Source organism: Vulpes lagopus, chromosome 6, assembly GCF_018345385.1.
Source record: "Vulpes lagopus strain Blue_001 chromosome 6, ASM1834538v1, whole genome shotgun sequence".
NCBI lineage: Eukaryota > Metazoa > Chordata > Mammalia > Carnivora > Canidae > Vulpes > Vulpes lagopus.
Window position 1 is genome coordinate 117,008,379 of NC_054829.1, and position 20,186 is coordinate 117,028,564.

At 35.0% G+C, this 20,186-nt stretch overlaps 1 protein-coding gene across 5 annotated transcripts in view; it reads left to right on the forward strand.

Annotated features, from left to right (window-relative positions):
• The window catches only part of SPATA5 (spermatogenesis associated 5), a 362,021-nt gene that overhangs the window by 14,782 nt on the left and 327,053 nt on the right, over positions 1-20,186 (forward strand). For all 5 annotated transcript variants that reach the window (XM_041758978.1, XM_041758977.1, XM_041758979.1 and 2 more), the window contains exons 8-9: positions 1,315-1,438; positions 3,916-4,171. In XM_041758978.1, coding sequence (XP_041614912.1) covers positions 1,315-1,438; positions 3,916-4,171 — 380 coding nt within the window. The remainder of the gene's footprint in view (positions 1-1,314; positions 1,439-3,915; positions 4,172-20,186) is intronic.

Consider the following 20,186-nt stretch of genomic DNA (forward strand, 5'->3'; position numbering starts at 1 on the left):
TGCCTATGTCTTTAATATTATTAACTGAGTCCTAAATTTGATACATTGCATTTCTTTTTTTTAATTAAATTTTTATTTTAATTCCAGTGTAGTTTACAGTGTTGTATTAGTTTCAGGTATACAACATAGTAATTCAGCGATTCCCTACATCACCCTGTTCTCACGATGGTAATCCCCATTACCTATTTCAGTCATCCCTCTTGTAACCATCAGTTTGTTCTCTGTAGTTAAGTCTGTTTTTTGTTTTTTTTTTTTTCCTTTGCTCGTTTGTTTTATTTCTTAAATTAAACTGATAAGTGAAATTATATGGTTTTTGTCTTTCTGTTACTTATTTCATTTAGCACTATACTTTGTAGCTTCATCCATCTCATTGCAAATGGCAAGATTTCTTTCTTTTTATGGCTGAATAATATTTCATTGTGTATATATACTACATTTTCTTTATCCATTCATTCATCAGTGGACATTTGGGCTGCATCCATTATTTGGCTATCGTAAATGATGTTGCTATAAATAAGAGGTGCATGTATCCCTTTGAATTAGTGTTTTTGTATTTTTGGGGTAAATACCCAGTAGTGTAATTTCTGGGTTGTAGAGTAGTTCTATTTTTAACTTTTTGAGAAACCTCCACAGTGGCTGCACCAGTTTGCATTCCCACCAGCAGTGCATGTGGGTTCCTTTTTCTTCACATCCTCGCTCATACCTATATCATGGTTTTTGATTTTAGCTCTTCTGACAGGTGTGAGGTGATAATCTCATTGTAGTTTTGATTCACATTTTCCTGATAAGTGATGTTGAGGATCTTTTCACGTGTCTATTGGTCACCTGTGTATCTTTGAAGAAATGTCTGTGTCTTCTGTTCATTTTCAGTTGGATTATTTGTTTTTTGGGTATTGAGGAGTATCAGTTTATATATTTGGATATATGTCATTTGCAAATACCTTCTTCCATTTAGTAGGGTTGCCTTTTAGTTTTGTTGATTGTTTCCTTTGCTGTGCAGAAGCTTTTTATTTGATGTAGTCCCAATAGTTTATTTTTGCTTTTATTTCCCTTGCCTCGGGAGACATATCTAGAAAAATGGTTCTATGGCTGATGTCAGAGAAATTACTCCCTGTGCTCTCTTTGTAGTTTCAGGTCTCCTATTTAGGTTTTAATCCATTTTGACTTTATTTTTGTATATGGTGTAAGTTTCATTCTTTTGCATGTGTGTTTCAATTAAAAAATTGGAAGTGTTCAGTTTCACTTGAAACACAATACATCAAATCTAAAAATAAGATGTATATTAAATAATTCATTTTACTTGTTTGTTTTTAGACACCCATCAATTATTTTTATTGATGAGCTGGATGCACTTTGTCCTAAAAGAGAAGGGGCTCAGAATGAAGTGGAAAAAAGAGTGGTAGCATCACTCTTAACACTGATGGATGGCATTGGTTCAGTAAGTATAGTACCAATATCTATTCTGTGTTGTGAAAGCAATGATTCCTAATAATACATATATAGTAGCAAAAACTATCAAATATATCTGAGTTTTGGGATATTATAGGACAGGGAAAAATATTAGCCTTAAAAACTAAAGGAAAGAATCCATAAATTAATTTTATTCAGCAGATATCTTAGTAACTTCTAGGATGATATAATGCCATGTGTTCCTACCATATAAAAAATAAACAGTGATGGATTTCTTTTGTAGTAAATGGTATTAACTTAAAAATCTGAAGCAAAAATCAGTAAGGAAGATTTAGATCAATTTTACTAAGAAATTTCATGAGTAAGTCTTCTATACTGTAAAAATTGATTCTTTTGGGGCTTTAGGTTTAACAAGTGAAAGAAAAGAAAGTGAAAATAATGGAAAATATGTACAATATCTAAAAAGAATCTACCCGTGTTACCACATTCTCTGATAGGGCATTTACTTACATATTAATAAAAACTATGTGCTTATTATGAAAGGAAGATCCATAGGAGCAATGGCAGGAATGAAGAAAAATTTTGTCAGACTCCTGTGACAGCCATTTACCAGAATACAGTTCTTATGCAGGATTGTAAATAACACAATTTTTAGAGTCATAGTATGTTAGAATCAAAAGAAATTTTAGAAAACATGTAGCCCCAAGCCCTCCTTTATACATTAAAAAACTGGACAGTTAGAACTTTCCTACTGGTAGAAACTAAACATGTGAACGTAATGTGAAAATTGGGTTTTAAGTCTCCATTATTTGCTAGCATGTTACAGTTTTGTTTTGTTTTTTTAAGATTTATTTATTTTAGAGAGAGTGAGGGAGAGTGAGCTCACGAGCATATGTGTGCAAGTGGGGAGAGGGAAGGAGAAGGAGAGAGAATCTTAAGCAGACTCCCCCAGCATAGGGCTCAGTCCCACATCCCATGAGATCATGACCTGAGCTGAAATCAAGAGTTGGATGCTCAACTGACTAAGCCATCCAGGTGCTCCAACAATTGTGTTGACAATTTTAAGAGTAACATAAAAGAAGAATTGATACCTGAGGGAGGCTGGATGACCACATGATTCTAAGTCTTGGTGCAATAACTAGGTGTGATGATGTCACAGATTTGGTTCTCAGCCTTTAAAATTGGAGAATTCAATGATGCTAGTTGTTGGAGGTGGCAGGGCTCTGAGAATTGATCCATAGTAACAACACTCACAAAAGATATACATAAACTGAGATGCCAATTTCTGTTTACAATAAGAAGTAGAATTGGGGATCCCTGAGTGGCTCAGCGGTTTAGTGCCTCCCTGCATGGAGCCTGCTTCTCCCTCTGCCTGTGTCTCTGCCTCTCTCTCCCCCTGTGTCTATCATGAATAAATAAATAAAATCTTTAAAAAAAATCATTAAGCCAACCAAATATCTTTGTTTATTGATGACTTTGTTTATGGATGACTCTTTCCACCTTGACTGAATATTTCTAGAGAGCTGTATTATAATTAGAAGAGTTCTGGTAAGTATGAAATCAGATGGAAGGCTCTGTTTTGGAGGATCTTAATTATTACATCCTTGCTGCCTCTTTCTCTCCTGATGGGATAGGTCCACTGTGGACTGATATTCTTGCCTATGAGCAGGACTGGAAGCGGGTGACACGGATGTTTAAGTATGAAAATGCTTACAGGCCTGTTTTTGTCTCCTAAATACGTAATTGATAGATTTATTGTAATCCATACATTTTCTGTTGGGACAGCCAGTATAATTGAGTAGGTTTCAGTTTCCTTACTTTGAATCACATGTCAGTTAAGCTTGTCTCTGTGGGATTATACTTGGGTCATCAGAATAAAATGGATAACTTTCACAGATGGCTGATCATTATAGTTCTTTATAATTTGTTGTTCCAAATTTTATTCCTATGTGAAAAATCTATATGCATTCAAGGGTGGCTGATACTCAGGTATTGGATATATTGCTGTCTTTATTACTAGGAATTTAAACATCAGAATAAAAAAAGTACAATCCACATGTGAATAAGATTTCTAAGACAACTGTATAATAGAGTCTTGTTCTATTTGGATAATGTGCTGGCCGTAGTCTTTGTTTCAATTAGGGGGAAAAGGACAAATTAAAACAACTCTATGGTAGGATATTATACGTTCTTATTCATGAAAACAGTGAAGTTTAGATGCCAAAACGGGGAGAGAGACATCACTATAGTTGGGAAAGTACATAGTGAAAAACTTTCTAGATGAGGGAGTTTTGAGGCTGAACTTAGGAAAATGTGGGATGCGTAATAACAGTGTAAAGGATGAGACTTAGTGTGGACACTTAGATCCATATTATCTATATAGCCAGTACTTCCGTATGTTTAGTATAGATATAGATAATTTCAGATCTGTATAGATATAGATATGGCAATTGTATGTATTAGCGTTAGAAGAATGTGTAATTTATTCTTATTTTATTTTGTAAGGAAGGAAGTGAAGGCCAGGTGTTGGTCCTTGGGGCCACAAATCGCCCTCACGCCTTAGATGCTGCACTTCGAAGACCAGGACGATTTGATAAAGAGATAGAGATTGGAGTTCCTAATGCTGCAGATCGGCTAGATATTCTCCAGAAATTGCTTCAAAGGGTACCCCATTTACTCACTGAAGTTGAACTGCTACAGTTGGCAAATAGTGCTCATGGGTATGTTGGAGCAGACTTGAAAGCCTTATGTAATGAAGCAGGTAAGTATGCTTTGCTACTGTGAGTCTTATTATATCTTATTTCTTGAAATCACTAATTTTTTTTTTCTAGTCATGAAATATATATTTATTGAAAACTAGATAAATCAGAAAACTATAAAAAAGAAATAAAAATCACTTTTACCTAAAGGTAACCACTGTGATAGTATATATCCTTTCATACTTTTCCTAAGTGTACACACACACACACACACACACACACACACACACCTGTATAATTAGATTCATTAATGGCAGTATTGATGGTAACTATTTATTGATATCCTGCTATGGAAATTAGGGAGAAGTGCCTACGGGGGGATCAGAATTTTCCTTAAGGAGCCCACTTTGTATTTTTTGAAGTGCTGAAAAAGTACTTAGCAAAATCTAAAAATTCTATACCTCAGAGTGTGTGATGGTAATGTTGAAGTCTGAAAATGTATAAGGGCTGTTATTAATCAGTTGACTGGCTTTAAGAAATATATCTAGGCATAACTGTCTTTACTTTGGAAGCCCTTAAAACCTTTTAACATTTGTGTAATTTTTCAGAGTAATTTTAACCATGAAAAATGTATTCAAATCAGGGCAGGTTTTATAAGCTATTGAAATATTTCATCAGGCAAATAAGAACTTACTGAAAAAAATATCTTGTTGTTTTGTTTTCATTTGTTTGTTGGTCCTAAGAAGATGTGTTTATTTTCTGGTAGCTTCTAAAGGCTGGGCATATACCTCATAGCATCCCTGGTTTGCCAGTAATCTCAGGTTCCTTAAATTTATTCCCTTGGATATATGTTTCTAGGTCCTTTTATACTTTAGAAGGAATTTTTTTCAGTTGTATGCCCTTGTTCCAGTTTGTGACCTATCCAACATTTTCAGAAGATGTTTTACAGAAAGTTTAGCCCTTTTAGGTAATGGAAGAAATTGGATTTTTGAGTTGGAAATTTAGTTGTTTTAGAGCTTTAGTATAGAAATATGGTAACTTCAACTTCCAAATTATTGATTCACAATTAATCTAACATAGTAGGTTTTGAAGACCCTTCCTTTAGGCCTTTCATCTTTCTAATCTGGCTCAATATGTGTAGAGAAGAGAATATAGAACAAAAAGCAGGTTTAAAGAGAAAACTTGGAAGGGATATTTAGGGGTCTTTTAATATCTTACTGTTGGTAGAGAAAATCAGTTTTATTCTTTTTGATCATTATCATAATTTTCACGTTAGAGGACTCACAGTTGGAAACTATAGGTTATATAGGCTACATGGCAAATACAAACATTCTTTTGGTGCATTTTGGTCCCTTTCTATCTAGTTTCTTGTGCTTCACAAGAAATGGTGGGTTTAGTCATGAAAATGAATTCCCTAGTGAACAAGAAGTATCAGGGGATAACTTTGCTTCCTTCATTCCATTAGGTGATAATGAAGAGTCTGGATTACTATTTAGGTATTGCTTTGGATTTCACCATCTAGGCAAGGATTCATTCTTCAATATCCTTTATCAGACTTTTTTTTTTTTTTAACTTTCTCATATATTTCATGCACTCTAGAAGGCTCTGGGCTTCTTGCTGTCCAGAAAAGAGATGAAAGAAAGAGATTTGTGAATAACTACTTACACAGTGAGATATATACTCATTAAACTATGGAGAATGTAGTGACTTTTCCTATGGGGAGAGGAATGCTCTGATTATATAGAAAAGTCACATCTAGGAAGAAGCTTAAAAAAAAAAAGAGTTCCATAGGCAGAATAAGGCAGGTGAGAAGGTGGGAAAGGGAATACATTCTTTCCCACTGATCCTCACACCAACCTTGTGATATGAGTATCAGATAGACTCAGGAGAGGTCTCACAGCTGGTATGTGTCAGGTAAGATTTAAATTTAAGATTCTTTTATTCCAAATCTATGCTGTGCATCAAAATTAAATAATAAAACACATGATTTTGTCAAAGTGGTGTAAGGCTTTTTTTATTTAATTTTTTATTTCAAAGGTAAGTATAATCTGTAAATTAAGTTGTGTCCTGGGACATCAAGGGGAAATATGATAAAGTAATTTACATACTAGATATAAATAGGGCCATCTACCCTCATGGGCACTGTAGTAACCCAAAGAACTTTAGGGGAATAACAAGAAGATTTAAAAGATTGTACCCTTTACTATGTTACATTTAATTTAAAAAGTTGTGAAAGGATGAGAAAGTGGGATGGAGAGGGGCCTCCAACCTGAAGATAGAGGGGTGAGAGAGAGAAAAAGAGGGAGATATGGGGTATACTTGGCACATACAAGCAGTAAATAAATAGTAACTTCTATTAATGTGACCTAATAGTAATTTCAAATTATCAGTATTGAACTGATCTTTTTCCTCTAGTCTGTGAATTGGTTTATGAGAAGGTAGTTTTTAAAAAGATTAGCATTAAAATTAAAGTGTCCAGTAGGGAAAATAGGTGGTTTTGTGTATACTGTCTTAAATACTAACATATGATTTGTTATGTAGTTTCATTCTCTATATAGCAGAATAAAGTTTAAGAACCATGTAGTAGAAAGGTGTTTTTCCAAAGAAGCAGGGGATATAGTAGAAAATGGATTTTGAGAGTTGGACAGACCTGCTTTTAAAATCAGGCTTGTGACCTTCTTGGCCTTATCTGAGCTTTAGTTTTCTCCATTTGTACATTTAGAGGGTTGTGGCAGGTGATATCTAAGTGCCCTTGTAAATATGACATTCCTAGATATAAGGGAGAACGAAAAAGAAATGGGGAAAAATCAAAAAGAAAGGATAGGAAAATTAGAAAAAAGAAAGGGGAAAATAAATGCCAACTTAACTTGCTAAATGTGGCCTGGCCTCATTGTTACTTTCTTCATACACCTGGCCTTTCTGCCCTTCATTGTCTTCTCTTTAGTATCTGTTTTTTGAATAACTTAAATGTAAGTGATTAGGGCTTGCTCCCACAGCGTTTTTAGAGAGAGTGCCACAAAACATACTAATGTCCATTGTGAAGTTATAGTTAACTACATTTTCTTATTGAAACAATTTTATAATTTCTGACTGTGGAGTTGACATGAGTAAATTATTAATTTGGCTAATAGTGCAACTCAGAAGGGAAGATGAAATAACTCTAAAACTCAGTAAGCATTAAAAATAGAATTACATTCCAAGTGCTATAGAATAGGCATAAGCATGTCCCACACATTGAACACACAGGGGTATCCATCCCCGTATATTATGATGTGCATATTAAGCATAGGAAGAATAAACTCAGCTTTGTGGTAAATTTAAGCTACTCTCCTAGTTTAAAAAACTGGGCACTTAATATTGCATCCTACCTAAATTTAGAGGGGTTATTAGGAAATAATATGAATGGCTCTCAGTCTTTTAAAATGACTACCTAGGGGAGGTTTGAATTGGTGCCTTTTATTTTTTTAAAACCTGTTAAGTTTCCTTGGGCAAATAGAAGCAGTTGCAATCATTACATTGACCTTAGAGAATCACTGTTTTTTTTTTAAAAAGTCATGATAATATATTAATATTTGGAGGTAGTAGTAATAATTTCTGGCACATAGTAGGTGCTCAATAAGTGTTTGATCTGAGAAATATATGTGAAAGCTGGGAGACATAATGAGACTACCACCCCACTGCCCTTGTAGAGCAATAAAAATGTTTATTAACCAGAGAGTTGAATCGATGTTGTTTTTAAACCCCTGGTGAGATTCATGTTCCTCTCTCTATTGCCTTCAGAAATCCCTGTCTGTGCTGAGAAAAAAACTCCAAGTGGCTATTGCTACCTTTATAGGTAGCAGTAAATAAGGTATTGTTTTGTGATGCCCAAATCACTGTTTTCTTGAACATTCCAGTCCATTTTTAGCTTCCTACTAACAAGATTTCTCAGTCATGGCTCTGACTGTGGACTTTATATTTTGTTTAAAACCAGTGCTTTTCAGGAGGCACTTTTCATTGTTTGCCAGTTGTGCTATGTTTGCGTGGACAGCTTGAGAATGTCCACTGGCATATCTGGGAAGTAAAGGCACTTTAACTTCCAGATTTGTGAGCACAGTGAGATAGTCTAGCTCCAGGAGATGTATTCCTGAGTACGTAAGTTAATTCTATCTCTTTCTGTAATTTGTTCTTCTCCACGAAATCCACATTCATTTCATACGTGCTCAGTTCAGGTGGGATCACTTGGAGCAGAGGTTCTCAGATCTGCTCATGTATCAGAATCACTTGGAGAACGTAGTAAAACAGATTGCTGGGTGTGTGCCACTCCCAGAGTTGCTGATTCAGTCTTGGCTGGTTCTTGTGAATTTTAACAAGTTCACAGCTGATGTTGTTGGTCTGCAGACCACACTTTGAGAGCCACTAACTTAGGTAAGACATTGGTTCTTAAACCTCATTATGCATCAGGTTCACCTGGGAAGCTACACACACATTCCCTCTCCATATTTAATTAAATTAAGGGAAGTAGGGAACTGGAGCCAGTATTTGTTTTCCAACTGATTTTAAAGCAGCCAGTCTTGCACTTGCAGTTGCCTATGAACAAATATTCTGAATTATTGGTTTAGGCCAGTGGTTCTCCAGTTTTAACCTGCATAAAAATCACTTGTAGAGCTTGTTAAAACAGAATTCTGGGCCCCATCCTACTGATTTATTAGGTCCAGGTGGGGCCCAAGAATTTGCATTTCTATCAAGTTACAGGAGCTATCAATGCTGTGGATGCCAGGCTATACTTTGAGAAGCAATCATCTTGGCTCACTAACCCTGTTTTTTGGAGGCTCTGTAACTGACTTAAATAACTAGATAAATTTAGGGACTGTAAATCTCTGTCTACCTCTGATGGTGTTGAGTTTTCCCCCGAGTCTTTTTTATGTGACAGTTGTACTATTCTGAACTAAATCATTTAACTCTCTTTCTAGAAGAAAATAAGTATCCAAGTTTGTCTTGTAGGTACATATAATGGTTCTGAATAAAAGTTAAAAATAACCTTTCTGAAAGTTAGAACAGCCACAATTAAGGAAAATGTTAAGAATTAACAATTAAGAATACAAATAAAAATATAGACTTAACATTTTTCCTAGAACATTTCCTTCCTTAAGATTTGTGGACCTGTGTGTTCTTTGCGTTTTTTGCTCATTGGCTGTCTAATAGTTTTCCTTCTTTCTAGAGTGCCTTCTAGTCAGGGAAACCTTACCCTTTTTAACAAAGAGTGGTACATAGGTGTCTAATAATAGCATAAGTTTTTTTTTAATAAATTAATTTTTATTGGTGTTCAATTTACCAACATACAGAATAACACCCAGTGCTCATCCCGTCAAGTGTCCCCCTCAGTGCCCGTCACCCATTCACCCCCACCCCCCGCCCTCCTCCCCTTCCACCACCCCTAGTTCATTTCCCAGAGTTAGGAGTCTTTATGTTCTGTCTCCCTTCCTGATATTTCCCACACATTTCTTCTCCCTTCCTTTATATTCCCTTTCACTATTATTTATATTCCCCAAATGAATGAGAACATACACTGTTTGTCCTTCTCCGATTGACTTATTTCACTCAGCATAATACCCTCCAGTTCCATCCACGTTGAAGCAAATGGTGGGTATTTGTGGTTTCTAATGGCTGAGTAATATTCCATTGTATACATAAACCACATCTTCTTTATCCATTCATCTTTCGATGGACACCGAGGCTCCTTCCACAGTTTGGCTATTGTGGACATTGCTGCTAGAAACATCGGGGTGCAGGTGTCCCGGCGTTTCATTGCATCTGTATCTTTGGGGTAAATCCCCAACAGTGCAATTGCTGGGTCGTAGGGCAGGTCTATTTTTAACTCTTTGAGGAACCTCCACACAGTTTTCCAGAGTGGCTGTACCAGTTCACATTCCCACCAACAGTGTAAGAGGGTTCCCTTTTCTCCGCATCCTCTCCAACATTTGTTGTTTCCTGCCTTGTTAATTTTCCCCATTCTCACTGGTGTGAGGTGGTATCTCATTGTGGTTTTGATTTGTATTTCCCTGATTAATAATAGCATAAGTAAAGTGATTCAGAATTTCATTTAACCTAAGTGGATTATGTTTCCCATTGTTTTTTGTAATCTAAAGGTTATTGTTTGTGGGATACTAATACAAAAGATCAAAGTCCGTTTAGAATATTACTTGTTTGTGCATTCTTTTCCAAAGGCTAGAAGTTTTTTACAATCTATTCCAGTTTGTGAGAGTGATCTACATCTTCTACAGGGTGCTTATCTCAATTTTTATAATCTTTTCCAGTGTTACTAAATATTTTCTGTACCTTTTAATTTTGTCCTCATAGTGAATATGAAAATTGGAATACCACAGTAGTGTTGCTTTCAGCACTTGGATCTTTTATCTGAACAGATACAATGTTTAAATATTGAGGGTTGGGTGTGAAACTTACTTTCAAATGTTATAGTTTTTTTACAATTAATTTTTGAGCTAGAGTGTGGTTTGATATGTTGTGACTTGTCCAAAAGCCTAATGTTTTGTAGCTCACCTTTTTAAGCAAAGAGCAGCTGCATTTTGAAATGTTTTATCTCAAGCGGACAAGTTGTTTACAAGCTCAACTCTGACACATCCTGACATTTAATATCTATGTTTGTATTCTTCCTGGGATTAGGCTGCCTTTCTAATTAATTAGTTGCATAGCCTTTTATTAATTCCCTTAAAATTTATACTGTTTTAAATTAACAACATAGATAAGCATACCACACTTTTTTGGAAAACATGAAATGTTAATTATGTAGCAGAGACATGAATTATATAAACTCTGCTGAATGTTAGAAGATGCTTAGCAACAATGTTTTCCAAATATAGGGATTTATTATAAACTTATCCTTCTAAGGCTGCCTGTGCCATTTCAGGAGAGTGAATATAAATAGAGCTTGATTTCTTCAAGAAGTGGACTCAGTCATTTTGTTTACAGAGAAAGGAAGTACTTGCTTCACATTCTAAGAATTTATCTTTAGCATCCTTGTTGATTACACATCATTTCAACATGTTCATACCAAATATTTGGGCCTTGATAAGATAGCATCACAGACAGGAAGAATTAAAACTCTTATTTAAACAATGATTTTGTCTTTATTACACTTAAGTAGGTCTAATAACAATACAGAGTCTAATTACTATAACATAACTTTTTTTGAAGCAGAAACTTTATTGTCTTTTACCAGAATTCTGAGATATTTATATCTGTTGCTACCCTCTCCCACTCTTCACTAGCTTATTTTAATAGGAATTTATGGAGGATCTACTATGTACAAAGTATGCAATGGTCCAGCTCTTATGAAAGGATAAAATTTTCCACCATTTTTTGAATTTTGCCAATGTTGTTTTCTAAGTTAGAATTAAAATATTGATTCTGCAAAAATTCAGTATTTTTAAGTGAAATTCAGGGAAGTAATGGTATTTAAGGAAAGCTTTTGGTGAGCTGCAGATTCAAATGCTACACTACCCATTTAATTTCTTAAATTCTGTTTCCTCACCTGCTAACTATGGATACAGTATTTTTTTAAGAAGTTCTTACGAGGTTTAAAAATGTAGTCTGGCTGCAGTAGTTGTGGTTTCTATAGAACTTCAAAAAGTATCACTTTCATTCCTTTAAAAAAACATTCAAATTTTGTGTGTGTATTTGTGCATTTCTCTGGTAGAAGCTTATTTGAATTTTGGCAGTACTGGTATTTTATGAAGTATTCTTGGTTATTCCCGTACAGGTGATGTTAGGGAAATCTGGCAGGATCCTTTACCTTGCTGGAGAAGTAATTTTTCCTGAATTTGGATAAGTAAAAGTCTTTCCCATCAATAACAAAATGTGAATTAATTTGGTAGGGCTTGTTTTGGGGTGCCTCCATGACAGATTTTCTTGCTGAACTGGGTAGCTCTCATGTCATATATAGGCAATCATAGTCTTTCCCCTCTCCATCCTACATGTGAGTCTGCTACAGGCCTGCAGTAGAGCAACAAAATTAAATTGATATATCATGATCATTAATTAATGCATTTTATAATGGACCATATCTATTCATTTTTGTGCCTGGGTAAATAAGTATTTATGCAGTGTAAAATCTCATGAAACAATGAATTTTCTCCTCTGTTTTGTAATTATGAAATGTAGTGGAAGTTTTATTTGTGATGTTGGGAACAACACTGATTATAGAGGCTGCCAGGTTCTGTTTCTCCATAGATAGACTTGCTTCTTTTCCTATAGCTAAAATGTATAATAAACAGGACCTGACCTTTACCTCCTTTCAACTGTTTCAAAGAGGTGCAGGATATCTACGTCTCAGAATTGGAATTTCTTCTAATTAATTCATTGATTTCTCAAGAATAGATTTATCTGAAAGAGCCCCCTCCCCCCCCAAAAGGATTTCTTTAATAAGAGGTGAATTTTTTTTTCTTTTGGTCAGTGAATTGGGTATCTTAATATTACTTTTGCTCTTCATTTGAAATGACTGGAGCTGAATGGTCTGTTTCAGAAAAACAGGTGGTAGTTTTGATTCTGTTTAAGCTCTCAGTGATATATACCATTTACTTCATTAGTGGAAACTTTTCCGAGCTGTCTTGCCAAGACTATAAAAGTAGGAAACTTGAGGAAAGGTTTTCTTCCTAATTAAAGCAACCACAGAAGTAAAATCAGTATATCTAAATAGTCTGAGTTATTTTTTTAAATTATTTTTAACTCTTTATCAGATCCTGTCTGCTTGATTTTCAAAATTTATTCAGAATTTGAGCTTTAAAAAAAATGAAACTGTTTCCATTGCTCTCATCTGGACTGTGGTGATACCTGTTTCCTGCCTACTCTGTCTTCCAGTGCCCAGCCCTCTTTCCCCTTACCATTGAGGTGCAGGACCTTGAATTGTAGGCTTTGGAGATGAGCAGAGTCTTGGTGGGGATTTGGAACTTGTCAGCAGTGAGATGGTGACTGAAGCCATTGAAATGAATGAAATCACTTGGAGTGAGTAGAATTCAGTCATGTATTCATTTATTGAGTCAGACACTGCACTGGGTGCTAGGACTGCCTCAGTGAACAAGATGGCCCTAGACCTCTCCTCTTAGAGCTCAGCATGCCCAGGCAAGTACTATGGAGTAACAGGTAATTACAGTACAGTGTGTTGGGTGTTTGTGAATGATCAGGGAGGTTTTAAAATGCTAATGAGGAGAGAAGAGGGGTTCTAGGGAACACCACCATTCAGTGGTTGGCTTGTTAGATCTGGTATAGGAGACTGGGGAGTGGGTAGAGAGATGGGAAGAGAACTGAAAGAAAGTGCTAACTCGAATAAGGGAAGATTACAGAGAGGAAGTAATTAGAATTAATATTGTATTAGTTATCATTAATCCAGTGTGTTAGCCACTGTTTAAAGTGCCTTATACATGTTCATGCATTTTTTACTCACTGCATCCCTTATAAGGTTACCTTCATTTTATAGCTGAGGAAACTTAAGTCAGAAAGGTTAAGAAAAAAAAAAAAAAGAAAGGTTAAGAAACTTTCCTAAGATCATATACTAAATAAGTAGTGGAGCCAGGATTAACAGTATTAAAGACCACAGTGACATCCATTGCTTAGTTTCTTACCTGGGAAAGCACGGGGGCTTTGGAAGAGAATAGTTTATGGTGGAGTCCTGTGACTTGCTGTTAGATTGTGATAAATTGAGGGATTTTTGAAAGTTGAGGGAACAGAGATAGTACTTGTGAATTACTTTTTCAATTTTAATGTTGTGTTATTATTTAGAGTTTTGTACCTTCCAGAAAAAATGAAGGAATCTAGTTGCCCTGCCCTCTGCCTTTGCCACTTCTGTGCCCTGTTTTCCTCCTCAGGTCAAAACCAGATCAAGTTATATTCCATTATTATTTTCCTGGTTCCCCATCTCTGACCTGGGCCTTGTTCCAGTCTACCAGGGCCATAAATCTTCAACCTGTCTTGGCATAAGAATTGTGCTGTAGTCAACTATCTTTTTTTTTTTTTTTTAACTCAACCTTGTAATATGGTTGATAAGCTAAGTAGGTAAATAATTTGATACTAAAGATTTGAAACTAAAAGCTATATTTTTAGGAAAATTTATTAAACCTGGGCCTGGTGAAGTGAATGAATCTTAATGTTTTAGAACTAGAAGACCCTCTCAGAAATCATTAATACATTCCCTTATTTCATAGATGGGGGCAGACTATGTGATCTGTCCAGGCTCAGGCAGTGAGTGAAATCTTGGCCCAAGATTCAGATCTTGAAACCAGTATCCCTTCTATAGTGCCATTACTTTTATTTTTTTTATTTTTATTTTTTATTTTTTATTTATTTATTCTTGAGAGATAGAAGGAGAGACAGAGCCAGAGACACAGGCAGAGACAGAGCCAGAGACACAGGCAGAGGGAGAAGCAGGCTCCATGCACCGGGATCCTGACGTGGGATTCGATCACGGGTCTCCAGGATCGCGCCCTGGGCCAAAGGCAGGCGCCAAACCGCTGCGCCACCCAGGGATCCCCTGCCATTACTTTTAAAAGCAACTTTTGAAAGTGATAGTGGCTTCATAATAGACCTGGCTCCTACAATCAGCTTATGTGACACCAATCACTTGGAATATAAATAAAGCAAGAACCACAATACCCTCTTTGAGGGTATTTTGTTTGATTTCTTTTCTAGTAATGAGCAGTGAGAAATGGAACTCTCCTAGTGATGTATCAAGTGATACTTATCACCTTGTCTATGTTTAATATTGAGTTGAGGGAGAGTAAAGGCTCTAGATAAAACAAATTTTCCATAGTTTGGATATTTTGAAGAAAATATGTTTTTAAAAAGACTTAGATTTTTATTATCGTTGCATTCAGTCTTCATGTGCCTGAGGAAATTTTATGTTCAACTTTTACAATTCAAATCTGACATCCAGATGCCATGTTTCATGTTACTTTTTCATATAATTAAATGTCTGTAGGGTAGGTAGTAATTCCGAAAAGCATTATTATTCCTGTGATCAGTTTAAGTTCATTGTTAGTTTCCAATGAAGGAACCTAATTACAGTCTCAAAAATAATATCATTATTTAGTAAGCACTGGGTATAAAATTGTCAGGATTCCATATGTGTAGGGCAAGATGGTGTTTGTTGATTGAATCTGGAGCAGATGGCTTTGCAGAACATGAATTTAGAGTAATTGCTCTTGTCCGGAAGTGATTATATCTGGAAAGTGATGTGGAGCTTGAGGGGGAACATGTTTTAGATTGGAAAGAATGTGTTGGCATTAGGCTTGCCTTAGGCGTCTTGACTTTTCTTCATTGTGTCTTGTTTTCTATTCTCAAAACTTTTGAGAGCATTGGAAAATAAAATAATTAAAACAAAATGACAGATTTATTGTTTAATTAACTACACCTGTTTTTTGTCTCAAAGTTATGTTTTTTAAGAACAGAGATGTACTGCTTCTGTTTTTGTTTACATTTTAAAAATTAAACTTAGAAAAGGAAATATCATAGATAGCTTGCCCTAAGCTATATTCGCTGATGGTGTACATGTGTCCATTTGCCCCACTAGTTGTTTACTTCTGTTTTATAAAAAAATATATATATTTTAAAATTTAATTTCTTGGCATAGGCTCTAGGATGGCCTCATTAGGAATGGTTGATGTCCAATCATTTAAGCTTAGTGTAATAGAATTTTAAAGCTGAAAAAATAATTCAGATAAAATATATTTTATTTTTTCCATTTAATAAGTGAGATAACCTATGACTAAAGAGGCTAAGTTTTATGTAAAGTGACACCTGAGCTGGTAGCAGATCTCAGACCATGGAGAATTGGGTGCATTAATATAATAGCTCCAAGGATCTTTAATTTTTGCAAGCTCTGATTTACTATTTAATTTATTTAACATTTAATTCATATAAATTCTGTTTCAACTTGCACGTTATTTTCAAAAAGCATTTGTATAAAATAGAGTAGCTCTATAGAGAGTGTCTAGAATTGTGGAACCTCAGATTCGTAAAGAATTTGAAGGCTTATAGCAGGAATTTCATGGATCCCTTAAGTTTTTATAGCTTTTACAAATCTGTAATTTTCCATATTGTTCTTTTTCCATTTCTGACCATGCTATATGTTGTCTTCTCAAATGCCTGCAAAGAAATTAATTGAGCTGGATTTAGGTTTATATAAAATATGTTCGTTTATATTTCTAAGTGTGAATTCTTTTAAGGACAGGGATTTTGTCTTTTATTGTTCTGCAGGGCCTCATAATCTCTAAAGTTATGCTCATTCTTGTCCCTAGGCTTTTGTATCTGCTATTCCCTCTGCCTCAGATATGTTCTGCTTCCTCTGTGGCCTCAATTCTCATGTTACCAGTTTAACATCAACTCATTTTTCAGGTCTGACAACTTGAGATTGGACACATATTTTAGTCTCTCTTCATTTGTAAAACAGAAGAATACACTAAATGATTTCAGTGAGGGTTGTCTAACTCTAAACTGTGACTAGTCCCACAAAACTGGGTTAGATGTCCCTGACATGTGTTTTTGTACCATTTTGTACTTTCCATGTCATAATACTCTGCACAGTTTATAATTATTATGTGTTGTCTCTATTAGACTGCTAGACTCTGAGAGGCTTATCTGCTTCTTGCTCTGTGTAGTCTTACATGTAAGGGTTCAATACATTTGTTGAATAAATTATGTTTAGGAGGTGTGCTTGGTGAATATTTTGGATGAGTGAATAGGTGAATTAATATTGAAGAAGAGTGCCTCTGAAAGGGTAACTTTTTGATGAATATTTTCCCAGTGCCTTCATGATATAATATTTTATATTAATAGTTGCTTTATTTTAATGTGAACTGTAAATGAATGCCAGGTAAGTAATGCAGTATGGCATAGTGCTTCTCTTATTGAGAATTGTTATTTTAAAATATACCTTCAGATTAATTAAGTGTAAGGAATGCTGTTGTCTCTCCTCAAGTCCTGTTCTTTTCTTCTTTCTCACCCCCATTCCCGTACCAAACATATCCTTTTGTATAAACATATACTGAAAATTAGAACTCATTGTGAGGCTGTAAGTCATATACAGAATACATATTTTGCAACATAGTATGTTTTGCACACAAGTCAACTTATTTACTTATTTTCTAGGTTCTCACTGATATTAGGACTGATTAAGGCTTCTGTACAGACAGTTCACAGAACTTTTTTTACTATTCACATATGCATACAATTTTTCTGTTGTGTTGCTTTTTTAAAAAAATCATTGATTTGTAGGAATTCTTAATATAGTTTGGTTATGAGACCTTTGGATACATAAATGTATATTTTAAATATCTTCTACTCTGATTTTTACTCTCTTCATATTGTCTTTGGAGGAACAGAAGTTTGTAACTATATATAATATATTTATTATATATAAATATAACAAAACCAATTTATCAATATTTTTCTTTGTGGCTTGTGATTTTTGAATCCATTTATTTTTTTATTTTTTTTAAGATTTTATTTATTCACGACAGACACAGAGAGAGAGAGAGAGAGAGAGGCAAGGACACAGGCAGAGGGAGAAGCAGGCTCCATGCAGGGAGCCTGACGTGGGACTCGATCTGGGGTCTCCAGGATCATGCCCTGGGCTGATGGCGGTGCTAAACCGCTAGGCCACCAGGGCTGCCCCTTTGAATCCATTTATATCTATTGAGGCACCTGAGGGGCTCAGTTGGTTAAGCATCTGACTCTTGATTTTGGTCCAGGTCATGAACTCAGGGTTATGAGATCAAGCCCTGTGTTCCCCTTCATGTGCTGGGCATGGAGCCTGCTTAAGATTCTCTTCCTGCCCCTCCTCTCTGGTACACTCTATTTCTCTCTCAAAAACAAAAACAACCCAACTATGTTAATTTCACTGTCATGAATATTTTATATTATCTTCTTTCATTCTAAAGATGTTTTGGCTTACCTTTCACATTACCATCTATAATTTATTCCCTTTTTCCATGTATATCATCAGTTGTACCAGCACCAGTTAATGAAATGACCATCTGTCTTTCCTTGCTCTACATTGTTACCTTTGTCATACATCAAGAGTTTGGGTTCATCCTGAATTCTCTGTTCAGTTTCTATTTATCCTTGTGTGAATTACTGAAATGTCTTTAATCACTTAAGCTTTATTAAAAGCTTTTAATTCTGGAAAATAAGTGATCCTTCTTTTTTCTTCTTATCAAGATTGTCTGGACTATTCTTGGCCCTTTGCATTTGCTTATAACTTGACAAATCAGCTTGGCTGCTTGGATTTCTCTCTTCTTCTCCCTCTGTCCTGCCCTCCCTATCATCCTCCCTTCCCTGCCACCATGCTCACATGTTCTCTCTCTCTCTCTCTCTCTAATAAACAAATCGTTTTTTTTTTTTTTTTTAAGATTTTATTTATTTAATCATGAGAGACAGAGAAAGAGGCAGAGACTCAGGCAGAGGGAGAAGCAGGCTCTCCACAGGAGCCTGACCTGGGACTCGATCCCAGACCCCAGGTTCACGTCCTGAGCCAAAGGCAGATGCTCAACCACTGAGCTACCCAGGCATTCCTCAAATAAACAAATCTTTAAAAAATATTGGGACACTTGTGTGGCATATTCAGTTCAGAATCCAACTCTTGGTTTCAGCTCAGGACATGATCTCAGGTTTGTGAGATTTAGCCCCAAACTCAGCTGAGCATGGAATCTGCTTTGGTTTCTCTCTCCCTCTGCCCCCCGCCTTCTCAAATAAATAAATGAATCTTTTTTAAAAATCAGCTTGATAGGCTTCCCCACCCCAAGCTGGACTTTGATTGGAATTTTTAAATCTCTTGATCAGTTTGAAGGAGAATTAGAAAGTGAACATCTTTGCAATCTATCAATATGATAAATCCCTTCACTTATTTTAGGTCTTTAACTTTTTAAAGTTTTTTGTGAAGAAGTCTTGCATAATATTCATCATTTATTCTTAGGTAGTTAGATTTTTTTGAATGCAGTTATAAGTGGCATCTTTAAAAATTTTGCTTTATAGGTTTTTTTTTTTTTTTTTTTTGCTGTTACCTAGGAAAAGTAAATTTTTGTGTATTGACTTTCTGTCTGCCTGCCTTGCTAAATTCACTTATTAGTCTTAATAGAGTAAATGTCGATTCTTTGAGTTTTCTATGTATATGATTATGTTGTAGCTTTACATGAATGCAGTCTTATAATAGCAGTTTTATTTTGTTCCTTTTAATCTCTATGCTTGTTACTTCTTTTTCTTGCCTTATTACACTGGTTAGGATTCCTAACATTGTATTTAGTGTAAGTAATAAGTTATTCTTATCTCATTCTTGATACTAGGAAGAAAATTTGTAATATTTTACAGTTAAGAATCATATTCACTCTGTTTTTTGTAGGTAATCTGGTAAAGAATTTCCATCTGTCCTAATTTGTTTTTATAATTGTTTTTTTTTTATATTACTTCTCATGTGTATTGAGATAATCATACTGTTTCTCTTCTAATACTGTGGAGAATGATGTTCATTGATTTTCATATGTGAAACCAACCTCATATTCTTAGAACATAGTCATCTATGTATGTATGTATGTATGTATGTTTTTGCTGATGTTTTGTTTGGTGTATTTGCAGATATGTTCATGAGAGAGATTCTCAATTATAATTTTGTTTTCTTATAACGTACTCTTAAGATTTGAGAAACACAGCTATGCTGGCCTTATGATTCAGTTTGGGAATTTTTCTGGCTTTTATTTTTCTCTGGAAGAGTTTTTGTAAGTTTAGTGTTATATTCATCCTTAAATACTCTGTAACATTTTCCAGTGAAGCCATTTGTGTTTGGATTTTTGTGAGACAAGTTCTAATTACAGAAACATTCATTAATAGCTATTGGAATATTCAATTATGTACTTTTTGTTTATGTGTTAATTCTGGTAAGCTTTGTCTCCTAGAAATTTCTTCATTTCATGAAAATTTTCAAATTATTTCCTATAAGATTATTCCTAGTATTCTGTTATTAGTTTTTCCAATATCTGTAGGTTCTGTAATGATGTCTTTTTTTTTTTTTTTTCATTCTTGATATTATAATGGATC